The sequence below is a fragment of the Podarcis muralis genome, chromosome 8, assembly GCF_964188315.1.
Source record: "Podarcis muralis chromosome 8, rPodMur119.hap1.1, whole genome shotgun sequence".
Classification (NCBI taxonomy): domain Eukaryota; kingdom Metazoa; phylum Chordata; class Lepidosauria; order Squamata; family Lacertidae; genus Podarcis; species Podarcis muralis.
This window is the reverse complement of record NC_135662.1, coordinates 14,196,409-14,211,406: the sequence shown is the minus strand read 5'-3', so window position 1 is coordinate 14,211,406 and position 14,998 is coordinate 14,196,409. Positions and strand designations below refer to the sequence as shown.

Here is a 14,998-nt window from a genome sequence, read left to right as displayed (position 1 = left end):
CACATATGGTAATAATCCCTGTCAGCCAAGATTCAGCACACCACCAACCATAGAGTTTTACAGCAACTGTAGGGAGATCAGCTGGACCAGCAAGGAAGCTTCTTAAGAAAGATAGGGTAGACCAGGCCAGCTGACAATACTTGGTTTCTGTCCAAAATTCTGGGTTGTCTGTCAAGCTTGCTGACTGGTCTTAGCTGGTAGTTGAGCTGAGGCCCGCCATGTCTTCACACAGTAGCTGGTTCTGAGGGTCACTTACGAAATGTTGCATTTCTGTTTTTCGGCCATCATGACCTCAATTTTCACACTAGTTTGTAGGGGCCACCAATGATCTATCTAGGCCAGGGTTTGGGTCTCCAGTTGTTTTTGGACTACAATTCCCACCATTCTTGGCCGCTGGCCCTGCTAGCTATGGATGATGAGAGTTGTAGTTTAATAGGAGCTGTAAACCCAAGATTGGGAAACCCCAATCTAGGCATTTTGGTGTTGAGCTCTGTACCACGGAATTCATATAAATGCAAAATCTAATTGATTATGGTGTCCCAATCTGTATATTAATCTGGGAGATGCAATTTAGCTTAAAAATGCGAACCAGATGAAATCCTTCTCTCTCTCTTTTTAATTTTTTTTTAAATTTATTGATATAGCAAGAAAAAAGAAAAAACACAAATACCAAATTACACGCAGGAATGACCATAGCCATATACTTTTCTTAACAAACACTAAAACATGTATTGGTCTTAACACTAAAGACCCAACCTCCCGTCTATTCCATATTTCCATTCCCTATTACTTATTGCCAATACACACTTTTATCATAATTAAACTTTTTCTTAATATATCTAATTTCTTATATCTACCTTGCAACTATTACTGAAGTTTCTAGAATGCTGCAACAGAATTTAAACTACTATATTTATTTTTCAAATATTCTTTCCCATTTTGAAACAAATTCCTGTTTTGATTTATTCTTTATTTTTTCTGATAGGCCATCTAATTTGGCATATTCTGTCAGCTTTTGGATCCAATCTTGTATAGAGGGGATTTCTAGATTAAATCCTTCTCTATCCCTGCCTTTAACTATAACTCATAACTGTATAGGTGCTAAGCTGAATCACATTCTAGTTGTTAAAAGATGGGAAAGGCACAACATCTTAAAGGCTGACGCATGTCCTTGTGTTCTGAAATGGAAACAGAGCGAAGGTGGAGTCAAAGGTCCATGAAGGCGAGGTGAAATCACAGAATTATCAGGTAAATTGGGGCAGGGAGGTTCTCCATTCCTATAACAAACGACTGAAGACTCCCTCAGTAGGAAGCTACAAGCATATTGCTTCATTTCACCCTCACAGATTGCCATAACCATCATTGAAGCCCGCCAACTCGTCGGTGAGAACATAGATCCCGTGGTGATTATTGAAATTGGCGATGAAAAGAAGCAGACAACCGTCAAAGAAGGAACCAATTCACCGTTTTACAATGAAGTATGCACTTTTCTCTATCACACAATACTCTGAGGGGTAGTCATTGCAGTGCCTTCTGGATGCGGTTGAACTCCCAGTTCCCATCATCCCTGAGCACCGGCCATGTTGGATGAGGCTGATGGAAGCTGAAGTTCAAAAACATGCAGAGGGCACCACGTTGGCCACCCTAAAGTGCCAAGAACTGGCTTGGTTTTGTGTCCGTAAATGAATAAATAAAGTCAAAGCCAACTCTGCCCCCTGCTTTATGGTCTTCCATAAAGAATCCCAAGGACCATAATTTGAGAGTGGCTGAGAATTCTGTGTGTGAGAGAGAGATGTAATATATATTAACTTGAAATTCTGTGTGTTTTTCTTCCCACAGTATTTTGTGTTTGACTTCATTGGACCCCAAGTACATCTCTTCGACAAAATTATCAAGATCTCGGTGAGTATATACAATTTTAGTTGGCCAGAAACTAATTTGTTTTTCTGAACCAGGAAGCGTGGAGAACGATGACCAAAGAAGTGATGAGATCAGATTTCTCAATTATATAAAAGAGAGGGGAGACTTGTAGTTGGACAAACAGAAAACTGTTTTGACCATTTTTATACGGATAGTTTTGCTCATGCATTTTTAACATTGCCTTTTCGTCTTGGAGGTAAACAGTAATTGCAATCATCTATTAAATTACCAAGTTTGTTTTCTGCTTCTTGGTTCTTGGTTCTTGCATTTTGCATGGTACCCTTAACGCAGCATTTAAGGCCAGGCTGTAAAACTCAACAGAACTCAGACTATAAGGAAGTATGTCAGATTCTCAGCTAATGTAAAAACCATGTCTCCTTTGCTGAGACTCGGGGATTTGTCTTGGTTGAGGATCTGATTCTTGATTGCTGCAAGGGAGTGGGGCACTGAGAGGACACATTAACTTGCTGAATGGATAATAACACTCACTGTGGTGATAATCAAATATTCATTTTAGTTACCGTGCTGTATTGCTTTGCAAATCAAATGTGTCAATGGAATAAAATGGAAAGAATGAGACAAATAGGCACTCGGTGGTAACAAATTGCAGAATGCTTGGCAGAAATCTTTATTCATCTTCAAATCAAATTTGTGATTTTAAAAATATATATATATATTTGCATTAGTGAGGGTTAGCAATGCTTCTGAATACCAGTTGCTGGAAGTCACAAGAACAGAGAGTACTCTTCTGCTCAGGTCCTTCTTGTGGGTTTCCCACTATAAGAAAATGACTCTGGTCTAGATGGGCCATTAGCTTGATTAGCAGGCTCTTCCGATCACAGAAATGTAGAGTTGGAAGGGACCCTGAGGGTCATCTAGCCCACCCCTGCGATGCAGGAATTCTGCCCACAGCTGTCCCTGGTTAACAGCCAGATTCACTGACCCATTGTGCCATTCTTACGTTCAATGTGGGAAGAGGAGGTTAAGGGGTGATATGATAGCCATGTTCAAATATATAAAAGGATGTCATATAGAGGAGGGAGAAAGGTTGTTTTCTGCTGCTCCAGAGAAGCGGACACGGAGCAATGGATCCAAACTACAAGAAAGAAGATTCCACCTAAACATTAGGAGGAACTTCCTGACAGTAAGAGCTGTTCGACAGTGGAATTTGCTGCCAAGGAGTGTGGTGGAGTCTCCTTCTTTGGAGGTCTTTAAGCAGAGGCTTGACAACCATATGTCAGGAGTGCTCTGATGGTGTTTCCTGCTTGGCAGGGAGTTGGACTCGATGGCCCTTGTGGTCTGTTCCAACTCTATGATTCTATGAAGAGGGACAGGGTGAGGTGGGTTGAATTGCACCCTTTCTTGGTCATGCGAGAGCAGGGTTTCCCAAACCTGGCTCTCCAGCTGTTGTTGGACTACAACTCCCATCATCCCTAGCTAGCAGGACCAGTGGTCAGGGGTGATGGGAATTGTAGTCCAAAAACAGCTGGAGACCCAAGTTTGAGATACTCTGTGCTAGAGTATGACAAAGAACCAGAGCCAGGAATTAGTTACAACATACAAGGTTTTCACTGCCTAGTATTAAAAATGCTAGGCTCCTTCCATTATCGACATGAATAATATTTGATCTCTGTTCTGTAAATGCTTCATGCACCAAGCATGTAATCCTTCATGCATCTTCCTCCAACAGGTTATGCATAACAAGCTGATAGGGAGCATATTGATCGGCTCCTTTAAAGTAGATCTGGGGACCGTTTACAATGAGCCAGGTAAGATACGCAGTTTCGCAGTTTCAACTTGGCCCTTCTTTTGTTAATTAGTGATCTTGTTTCCAGTTGTATCTCAAGGCTGATTCACAGAATCTCTGAGCGTATGGTTTGCCATGGGGGGGGGGGGCGGGAAACAAAAATTGGACTATGGGTTGCTCATGGCAAACAGACTACAGTCATACCTTGGGCTACAGATGCTTCAGGTTGTGTTTTTTCGGGTTACGGACCCGCCGAAACCTGGAAGTACCGAAACAAGTTACTTCCAGGTTTCGGCGGCCGCGCATGCGCAGAAGCACTAAATTGCACTTTGCACATGGCAGAAGCACCGAATCTCAACCTGCCCGTGTGCAGATGCGCCGCTGCAGGTTGCGAACGTGCATCCCGCACGTTCGCAACCCGAGCGTCCGCTATATGTAAGATTCAGGTAGGTAGCCATGTTGGTCTGACGCAGTCGAAATGAATAAAAAAATACCCAGAACAAACTTAGTTGGTCTTTAAGGTGCTACTGGACATTTTTAAAATTTTTTTTACTTTATTTAGACTATGTAAAATCTTTGCTGTAGGGCTCTCCAATGATAGAAATTCCAAATAATTCAGTATACAGTGGTACCTCGGGTTAAGAACTTAATTCGTTCCAGAGGTCCGTTCTTAACCTGAAACTGTTCTTAACCTGAGGTACCACTTTAGCTAATGGGGCCTCCGGCTGCTGCCCCCCGCCCCACAGCGTGATTTCTGTTCTCATCCTGAAGCAAAGTTCTTAACCCGAGGTACTATTTCTGGGTTAGCGGAATCTGTAACCTGAAGCGTCTGTAATCTGAGGTACCACTGTATCAGTCTTTGGATGATTCATGGACACATACCTGTTGAAGGAGCCTAGCCAATAGGTGTCTCTTCCATTAGTGGTTGGCAGGAAGGGGGAGTCACCACACACCTGACCTCCCAGCGGTGGAGTCACTGCCACTCACGGGAGAGTGATGCAGCAGGGATGTTGGTGCTGTTCAGGTGTATTGGTTGAGCCAGCAAAATGCTTATGCTGGTGCACCTGCACAGGGACGATGCCCCCACCACCTTCCTCCTGGTAAGTGACAGCAACTGCACAGCCAATAGGCATGCAGTGTACATCTGCCCCTCTCTGCTGACCATTATTGTTGTTGATATGCTTATCTCCATGTCAAGGGGCTGTCAAGTGAGCCCAGTTCATCCACAGGGCAGGAAAGGATGGGAGGCACAGAATGTGCTTTCCATTAACGGAAAATAACAACACAGCAGAGTCCTCTGGTTCACCTGAATCCAGCTGAGCCATTGCTGAAAATGACCACTTCCCCTTCTGCCAGCCTTTGACTCTGGATCCCTCCCAAGCAGATGAAGGCTGTGTCGAAGGGGCGGGGCTGCTGGAGGCTCCTCCTCTGGGCCTGTTTGGCCCATTGCTCAGCAATGTCCAGGACTCTCCTCGACTGGGGAGCCAGAGGGGGAGGCGAGCCACCAGGACTGCGACTGTTCTTCTGCTTTGTATCAGGACCAACCTCTGACTTCTCTCTTTCTGAGTCTGCGCTCACACTGTGACTCTCAGCCTCTAACCCTCCTTCTCTTGACCCCTCTTGACCACTCAAACCCCCTGCTTCTAGCACCTCCCAGCTTGTCCTTTCCCCAGACTGCTCTTCAGTGTCCCATCACCAGGGTCCAGGATCTAAGTCAGGGGTCAGCAAACTTACCGTGCCTTGGGCCAGTGCGCGGCCAGAGGGCGGGGGAGCGCGTGCACATCTGCGTGCGCACACGCTATTTCTGGCGCACTTCTGGGTCAGAGGAGCACTGGAAATAAGTTGTGTGCATGTGCACGGGCCTCCTCCGACCTGGATGTGCACCAGAAATAACGCTTGCACATGCACAAATAATGCTTGCGCCTGTGCACAAGCTATTTCTGGTGCTCCTCCAACCCAAAAGCTGGCAGCTGCGCAGCGCGGGTAAGAGCAGGCGGCGTCAGCGGGCAGTGGGGGTCGCTGCAGGCTGGACAAATGAGTCCCTCAGGCCTTATCTGGCCCGTGGGCCTTAGTTTGGGGACCCCTGATCTAAGTCATCGTCTTCTGTGCCCTCCTTGGGGGGGGGTGTCTCTAGGTCAGGCGGCTCCCACCACTCTTCCTCGTCCAGCCAATCCCTGACACTCCACCATGGAGGGCACCACAGCTTCTGCCTGAAGAAGATGGCGTTTGAACCTTCTGCATGCAAAGCAGATTCTCTACCACTAAGCTATGGCCTTTCCGAAAACTTTTGCTTCACCAGTACCTGATGGGTCTCGATAAGGGTTTATTCTCCATTTGCTCGTTTGATGTGCTGCTAAGAAGTCACAATGTTTTTTTAAAAAACCCCAAAGCAAAACAGAACCTTGACAGGCAGGTTAAGAACACTTTGAATAAATGAAATACATTTACTTTCCAGAGTGTTGCCAATTTTGTTCACGGAGCGGAAAGAATAGTTATTGCTGGTGATTTGCTGGCTGCTAATGCACATGTCTCCCCCCACCCCTTCCCCAAGAGACAATGATTTCAGAAGCTCTCCTGTGGACCATTCATGCTTGTATGTTTCATTTCCAGGTCATCAGTTTTGTGACAAGTGGGCTGTCCTCACAGACCCTGCGGACATCAGGACAGGAACCAAAGGATATCTGAAGTGCGACATCAGCGTGGCAGGGAAAGGAGACACGCTGCAAGCCACTCAGAAAGCAAGTGATGCAGAAGAGCAGATAGAGAAGTACGGCCACAACTTAATTACGATCTTGCCGGCATTCTGACTCTGACATATATAGATGGCAGTTGCAATGCAAAAGCCTGCGGAATGGCTTCTCTTGACTGGTATCTTACTTAGTCCTGGGCAAAAGTGGCAAATCCTCCCTGCTGCAGGGGAGTTATTTATATGGTAAAAATGAACTGGCTACGGTCATTCTTTCTCCCTGGGGGACCCTGGCAACTGTGGTTTTTAAATGTAAACCACCTTGGGTGCTTTTGCAGAATGGAAGTGTATGAATGAAATTGAAATGAAATTAGCAATTGCATAAATGACCTTTAAAAGGTAAATAGCAGGCATGCCCCCCATTAGGATCAGGACTGCAATGGGGATGGGGATGGCAAAGCCTTCCTTCTCCACTCCCAGAGTCCTAATCTGGATCAGCCCCTTCTATACTTGCTTTTTTAAATTAATAAATTAATTACTTATTGCATGAACAGTATCTTGTCTAGTTTGTTCCTAAGTCTGAGCAAACATTTCTTTTTTTTCTAAAAAAATATCACTTAGCTTTCTTCAGAGAACTGGTCTTTTTTTCATTTTCTGCAGGAACCTCTTGATTCCCAAAGGATTTCCATCAGAAAGGCCTTGGGCCAGATTTTACGTGAGAATCTACAAAGCTGAAGGGCTTCCCAAAATGAACTCAAGCATCATGGCCAACGTAACAAAAGCCTTCATGGGCGACAGCAAGGACCTTGTGGATCCATTTGTGGTGGTCACATTTGCAGGTCTAATGGTAAGTGGGTCAACGTGATCACAAATGCAACCTTTTCGTGTTGGTTGGTTGATTAGCTGACTTGTCACCAGGCAACAGCTATCAGGATTCTTTGACAGATGCTGTAACCATTAAAGTGGTATAAAACATCATCATCATCATCATCATCATCATCATCATCATCATCATCTACTTATAACCCGCCCATCTGACTAGGTTGCCCTAGTCAGGCAACCTAGTCAGCTTCCAACTCTGGGCAGCTTCCAACGTAATAAAAACACGAAAAACATCAAACATCAAGAACCTCCCAATACAAGATTGCTTTCAGATGTCTTCTAAAAGTTATGTAGTTGTTTATCTGTTTGACATCTGACGGGTGGGGGGAAGGGAGTGTTCCCTGTAACTTCCCTGCCTGGTTCCCTGTAACTTCACTTCTCACAGTGAGGGAACCACCAGAGGTCCCTCAGAACTCAGTGTCCAAGCTGAACGATGGGCATGGAGATGCTCCTTAAAGCCTTTTAGGACTTTAAAGGTCAACACCAACCAATCAGAGTTTGCAACAAAGAGGGCTGGAACATAATCCAGATTGGATTGGGATTCCTTGCAATATTTAATCCCTTTTGTTTTTATTGTGTTTGCATGGTACAGTATGTGACATTGGTATGACATCAGTGCACTTAGCTGGCAATCAGTTTTATGACACCAAAATGTATTTTGCTAGCATTGAACACTGAAGACCAAAGGTGGATTTGTTGTGCTAGGGTGTCAGAGCACTTTGATCCCCTTACATAGATAAACCTTAGGATTCAGTGTGACCTTGAATCCACCATGCAGAATACTGACAATCTGGAGACACTCCAGGCCAGGAGTCATGCACCCATCAAGTAATTTAATAATGGGAACATGGAATGTCAGAGTTGGAAGGGATCTTGAAGGTCATCTCGTCCAGGAATCTTGCAACTACAGCAACCCTGACAGATGGCTGCCCATCCTCTGTTTAAAACACCTCCAGCGAAGGAGAGCTCATCAGTCCCCTAGACAATCTGTTCCACTGTCAAACTGCTCTGAAGGTTCCTTTGAAAAATGCTTGGCCAGCCTCTGCTTCTGTGCCATATCCACCCAGCTGGTTCTTCACCCACCTTCCCTTTTGCAACAGGATCTTCACCCATGGCGGAAAAACCCCTCCACCGCTGGCTGCCCTCCCGTTCTTCACAGCTTGCACAAGAAATGTGCATTCTGTCAAGACAAATGCTTGGTTGTCCCCTCTCCATTGCTTCAAGCAGGCAGCCCATGCTTTTCATGGGTGCTGAATAGAGTAGCAACAAAAGTGCTTCCTAATGTCAACAGAGGGACGCGGGTGGTGCTGTGGTCTAAACCACAGAGCCTCCATCGTTCTGCCAGGACACTGAGGTCCAGCGCCGAGAGTCTTCTGGTGGTTCCCGTGCTGCAAGAAGCCAAGTTTGTTAGAGGACATTCGGCACAGAAACATGTGTGTATACCTTTAAGAAGTTTCTGGGATTAATTGGCTGCAGGTGACCGTTGCTATAAAGGAAAAAGGCTGAGTTTTGTTGCTTGCCTGCAGGAATAACATCCACCAGAGTTTGTGTTTATTTGCTTAGTAATAAAGTCTTCGTTTTAGTTTGGTTTTTTACACCTATGTCTCCTGGAGTCACTCTGTCCTCTGCCACCGGCTGGAAATCCCCCTCCAACAAAGTTACAGGGAACCAGACAGAGGGCCTTCTTGGTAGTGGCACCCGCACTGTGGAACGCCCTCCCACCAGATGTCAAAGAGAAAAATAACTACCAAACTTTTAGAAGACATCTAAAGGCAGCCCTGTTTAGGGAAGCTTTTAATGTTTAATAAGTTATTGTATTTTAGTGTTTTGTTGGAAGCCACCCAGAGTGGCTAGGGAAACCCAGCCAGATGGGCGGTGTATAAATAAATTATTATTATTATTATTATTATTATTATTATTATTATTATTATTATTATTATTATTTAGTGCTTGCCAATCAGAAGGTTGGCAGTTGGAATCCCCGTGATGGGGTGAGCTCCCATTGTTCGGTCCCTGCTCCTGCCCACCTAGCAGTTCGAAAGCATGTCAAGTGCAAGTAGATAAATAGGTACCCCTCCGGCGGGAAGGTAAAGGACATTTCCGTGCGCTGCTCTGGTTGCACCAGAAGTGGTTTAGTCATACTGGCGACATGACGCAGAAGCTGTCTGCAGACAAATGCTGGCTCCCTCAGCCTATAGAGCGAGATGAGCGCCACAACCCCAGAGTCGTCCGCGACTGGACCTAATGGTCAGGGGTACCTTTACCTTTAATGTCAACAGGCAGGCCATTGCAGAGTACTGTACAGGCGCTGCCACATCACAAGACAGAGCTCTCACAAATGCAAAACGGGTGTCATGTGGCACTTGTAGCAGTGCCAGTTCCACTGACTGAAGTGGTCGAGGGGGCGCATTAGAGGGGTAAGGTGATCGCATGATAATAGCTATGCAAGCAGACACTACTAGCATGTGAGAATTGCTCCAATTCTGCAATCCTTAGCACTAACATGCACAGGAACATAGAATCATAGAGTTGGAATAGACCACAAGGGCCATCGAGTCCAACCCCCTGCCAAGCAGGGAACACCATCAGAGCACTCCTGACATATGGTTGTCAAGCCTCTGCTTAAAGACCTCCAAAGAAGGAGACTCCACCACACTCCTTGGCAGCAAATTCCACTGTCGAACAGCTCTTACTGTCAGGAAGTTCTTCCTAATGTTTAGGTGGAATCTTCTTTCTTGTAGTTTGGATCCATTGCTCCGTGTCTGCTTCTCTGGAGCAGCAGAAAACAACCTTTCTCCCTCCTCTATATGACATCCTTTTATATATTTGAACATGGCGATCATATCAGAAGAATAGTGCTTCCCCCCAGTAATGTCTGAAGGTGATTTTGTGTGCATTAGCCCTGTCGATCCCACAACTAACCTACAACTTTTCATTTTAGGGTCGAACTACGGTGCAGAAGAACTGCGCTGATCCCGTGTGGCACGAGCAGGTTGTCTTTAAGGAGATGTTCCCCCCTCTTTGCCGAAGGGTCAAAATCCAGGTGTGGGATGAAGGGAGCATGAATGATGTAGCCTTAGCCACCCACTTCATAGACCTGAAGAAGATCTCGAATGAACAGGATGGAGATAAAGGTGAAGAACTATGCATGGATCAGTTTTAGAAAGGCAACTCTGGACTGTTTAAAATGTCTGTGTTATAAAGGCATTTCTGGTCCTCTCTCTCTCTCTCTTGCCCTTTAGGATGAGCAGAACCCAAGTCTGAGCATCTTTGGAAGGGCAGTAAAGCCTTTCAGAAAGAGCCAGCTTCTGAAGGCCAACCCTTCTTTATATCATTTCATTGTTTCAGGAGGTGGTTTGGAGAATAAACACATCCTGTTTTCACCAAAGTTAGGATGGAGGGCTTGTAACAGCACGTGGCAATTCAAATCACATTTTGTGAAATAATGACATTTGGATTTGAGGGCTGAAGATAAATCGTTTATAGAAAGTGGCTTTATTGGGTGTTACACTGGTGTGGATGAAGTGAATAATGTTTATGCACAGCTTCTTAACTTTCTCTACTTATTTCTTTTAATTTCTTTTCTATTTATTTTTCTTTATCTCTTCCTCCCTCCCCCCCCTCTCTCCCCTCTTCTCTTTCTCTTTTTTGCCTCTGGATTAATGTTTTAGTTTGAACCAAATAAAAAAGAAGTTTTTTATTTCTCTTTATAAACGCTAATAAATAATAATAATAATAAAACCAAATCACATTTTGTTTGAGGAATCTCTGGGATATGGAGTTGTAAAGAACAAAACAAAAAACCTTGCATAATTTTTTTATTATTCTTTTTGACACTATTGGGGCGCATTTGACACCGACTATTGAAGAGTTAAATCTCCATGTGTAATTTTAGTAGTGAGTAAGTGCAGCAATTTGTCTCTTTGAGCAGCTGGTATACAGATCGCTGCCTTTGACGTTTCTTTGACATTGCTTTGACGATTGTTGCATATATGTCTTCTTCAGGGTTCTTGCCTACTTTTGGGCCTGCTTGGATCAATCTTTACGGTTCCCCCAGGAACCACACCCTAATGGATGACCACCAAGAGCTCAATGAAGGTTACGGCGAAGGTGTCTCTTTCAGGGGACGGCTCTTGATCGAGCTGGCAGTGGAGATCCTCTCCGGGGGAGCCCACGAATCAAAGTTTTCAAAGATGATCAAGGAAATAAAGCTACCTTCCAAGGACAAAGACTCCAAAGGCTCAAAAGGATCAGGAAAAGACAAAGACAAAGGAGCTGAAGATGGAAAACCTTCCCCTTCGGATAAAACAAACTCAACAGATGTGGAGGTGGAGCCTTTTGATGTACTGCCTGAGGTAAATTTTCTTAAAAGGTGCTCAATTTGAAAAGTGGATCTCATTTACAAGGCTGTGGTCCTCCATATGTTATGGGACTCTAACTTCCATCGGACCCAGCCAGCATGGCCAAGGGCTTGGGATTATGGTAGTCCACAACATCTGTAGAACTATGGTTCCCCACCTTGCCTACGGCCTGTCTGGTTTAGGAACCACAGCTTCTCCCTCACCCCACAGATCCCTGGCCTGTGTAGCTCTATAAAGCATGGATAGGCAAACTAAGGTCTATGGGCCAGATCAGGCCCAATTGCCTTCTGGATCCGGCCCGCGGACAGTCCGGGAATCACTGCGTGGATCACCAGTGTGCGCATGTTCTTTCCCTCTCCCTCCCTCTCCCTCCCTCTCCCTCACACGGTGCCGGTGCCTCCTCCTGGCTTCTCCCCGCCCTGCCTAGAGGAGGAAGGGGGCTGGGCTTTGTTGGTGCCAGCAGCAGCAGCGCTTGAGTGGCCGCCATTTTAAGCAGCCCATCTCCGGAGTCCTTTTGTGCGCCGCTCATTGTCTGGCCACCACCGCCAGCCCCTGCGGCTTGCAAGACACAGGTAAGCAGCCACTGGGGCTCATGGTGCTCTTGCATCATTTTTTTCCTTCAAAATATAGTCCAGCCCCCCACAAGGTCTGAGGGACAGTGGACTAGCCCCCTGCTGAAAATGTTTGCTGACCCTATAAGGAATCAGAGGATCTTTCACAGTTTGCAGCATTCACATGAAACACAAATTCCCAGAGTGCATTATTTCTTAAAAGGCCAGAGGCCTCTGGTTGAGGACATGTTGTGCAAGGAGTGCATAGCAAAAGCTGACAGCCACAATCTGAACCAGCCAGAAGTTACCATGGATATCATGGTTTTCTTACGGTTAACACAAATTCAGCCATCGGAGTGGGCTGTTGATTCAAGACAGCATCAGATTAAACCTGCTCAGAAATTTGACATGACGCAAGACTAAAATGGAGACAGCTCTTCTAAGTTCCTCTTTATTTGAGCCAATGCTCACCCTCACAGAGAGCTGTATGTGCAATAAATCAAATTTGTTCTTTTTTCTGCCCACTGCTCTTTCTTTCTTTCTTTCTTTCTTTCTTTCTTTCTTTCTTTCTTTCTTTCGACCTGCTACCAGATCCATGAGGAGCAGTTTGAGGAATTCCTTCTCTTTGGGGCCTTTTTTGAAGCTACGATGATCGATAGGAAGGTTGGAGATAAACCAATAAGCTTTGAGGTGTCTGTTGGTAAGTGGGGGGGGGTGTTCCTTGTGTGTTTCTCCACTTTTATCTTTAATTTCGAGAAAGGGCTATAAAGTCACCACAAAGCCAAAGGTCCTCCCCACCCCCCGAAAAAAACTTGGTTTATGACCTCCAGGCTGGATGAATGCCTGCTGATTTGAGGGAGAATGTAGGAGGAAAGCTACGATCTTCTGTGTGGAATGAGAGCCCATGATAATAGTGGCCATAAGGTCCTTCTGGATGAAAGCCAGAGTGGAGAGTGTCCACACTGTTTGGATGGCTGAGTCTTGGATCCAAACAATTGGAAATAGATGCATTATCTGGTGTGTGTGGATGTTGTTATTTCTACTCCTTTATTTCTGTGTCAGGTAATATTCTCTCTCCTGTTTAGTTTTAAGCTGCTAAGTTTTAGATTGCTTTATTTATTTGTAGTTGATGCAAAACTTGTATGTGTTGATTTTCTGGGTATGTATTTATTGATATTATTATTTATAATTGTTTATTATATACATGGGGACGCGGGTGGCACTGTGGTCTAAACCACTGAGCCTAGGGCTTGCTGGTCAAAAGGTTGGCGGTTCGAATCCCCACGGCGGGGTGAGCTCCCGTTGCTCGGTCCCTGCTCCTGCCAACCTAGCAGTTCGAAAGCACGTCAAAGTGCAAGTAGATAAATAGGTACCACGCCGGCGGGAAGGTAAACGGCATTTCCGTGCGCTGCTCTGGTTTCGCCAGAAGCGGCTTAGTCATGCTGGCCACATGACCCAGAAAAACTGTCTGTGGACAAACGCCAGGTACCTCCGCCTATTGAGCGAGATGAGCACACAACCCCAGAGTCGTCCATGACTGGACCTAACGGTCAGGGGTACCTTTACCTTTTTATTATATACATATATACATATACATGCATACATACATTTATATTTGAATGGTTATGCTTAAATTGTTCACTTGATATGTTGTAAACCACTTTGGCCACAGTTTTGTGGGAAAGTGGCATACAAAAAAACAGGAGGTAGTGGTGATATGGTTGAGAATCTACAAGCTGATGTTGTTATCAAACTGATTTATCTGACTGCACTTGTGGGCCAGGGTGAAATTTAGAGGATCTGGTGTAAACCTAGCACCACATCAGCTTCTCCTCTTTCAAGCTCTGGGCCAGTTTTTGCCACGGAAGCAGAATAAGGATGTTGGATCTTCAGTGGTAGAGAATACGGATCGGTGTACTAAATTCTGTGAGCAAGAGGGTCACTGAAGTGTAGGTGGGTTCCCACAAGGCACAACACAGCCATAACAGCAAGAACCTTTATTGAACTCCATAACTGGGAAACAGGGGCAAAGCAACTGCTTATATACATTCCTGAAAGCCTGGGCCACTCCCACTCCCAACGTGATTGGCTGTCTAAACTTCCAAGCTGCGAATCACAACTCAGAGTTCAAGGGCCAATGGCAGAGGCCCAAATCCTGAAATGTTCTGTGATTGGACATCATGTATCGAATCAGAGCACAGGAGCTCAGAATCCTTACTCCAGATTCAAGCTCAGGCAAACACAGACCACTGAATACATAACAGTCAAATAACTCAGCAACTTTGCCTTGCTGATTTTTGTATCCCAGCCATAATGGACGGATAAAAGCCCTCCTACAGGCATTAGTTTAAATTCATGTTCTCCAACATCAAAGGTAAACTTGCCACTTTATTATTCCAGTAGCAAAATTCAAAGTGAACTTGGAGGACCTTGTTCAAGTGAAACCTCTGCGGGAAATATGAGGAAACTAAAAATGATTTCATTAATAGGGGCATTTCAAAGGGCTCCTCCCAGATGACCTATTTATTGAGCTTTCCTCCTGATTTGCTTGCACAAAGCTTACATGGAGCTTAGATTGTATCCAGTCTTTCCTGAGCAGTTATTCCCATTTGTTTGCAGGCAGATTATACGACATTGAGTACTTGCCCTAATTTGCTTGCATCGTGTTTATGCACCTTTCTGTTAAACATCCATTCGTTCCACACTTTTCAATGCATTTTCTTGTCACTTTCCTAACTGCAAAGATGTCCGATTCTTTTAAAAAGAGGATTTGTTATGCAGGGATAACAGAGTACTTTGATCCACTGTAAATAGGCAAACCTAAATTTCGTGGCATGCTCTTGAATCCCTC

At 45.0% G+C, this 14,998-nt stretch overlaps 1 protein-coding gene across 2 annotated transcripts in view; it reads left to right on the top strand.

Annotated features, from left to right (window-relative positions):
- Window positions 1-14,998, top strand: part of FER1L6 (fer-1 like family member 6) — a 122,082-nt gene that overhangs the window by 33,169 nt on the left and 73,915 nt on the right. For both annotated transcript variants that reach the window (XM_028736194.2, XM_028736193.2), the window contains exons 4-12: window positions 1,194-1,248; window positions 1,347-1,478; window positions 1,840-1,902; window positions 3,611-3,689; window positions 6,278-6,434; window positions 7,014-7,200; window positions 10,177-10,369; window positions 11,241-11,590; window positions 12,739-12,847. In XM_028736194.2, the coding sequence (XP_028592027.2) occupies window positions 1,194-1,248; window positions 1,347-1,478; window positions 1,840-1,902; window positions 3,611-3,689; window positions 6,278-6,434; window positions 7,014-7,200; window positions 10,177-10,369; window positions 11,241-11,590; window positions 12,739-12,847 (1,325 nt within the window). The remainder of the gene's footprint in view (window positions 1-1,193; window positions 1,249-1,346; window positions 1,479-1,839; window positions 1,903-3,610; window positions 3,690-6,277; window positions 6,435-7,013; window positions 7,201-10,176; window positions 10,370-11,240; window positions 11,591-12,738; window positions 12,848-14,998) is intronic.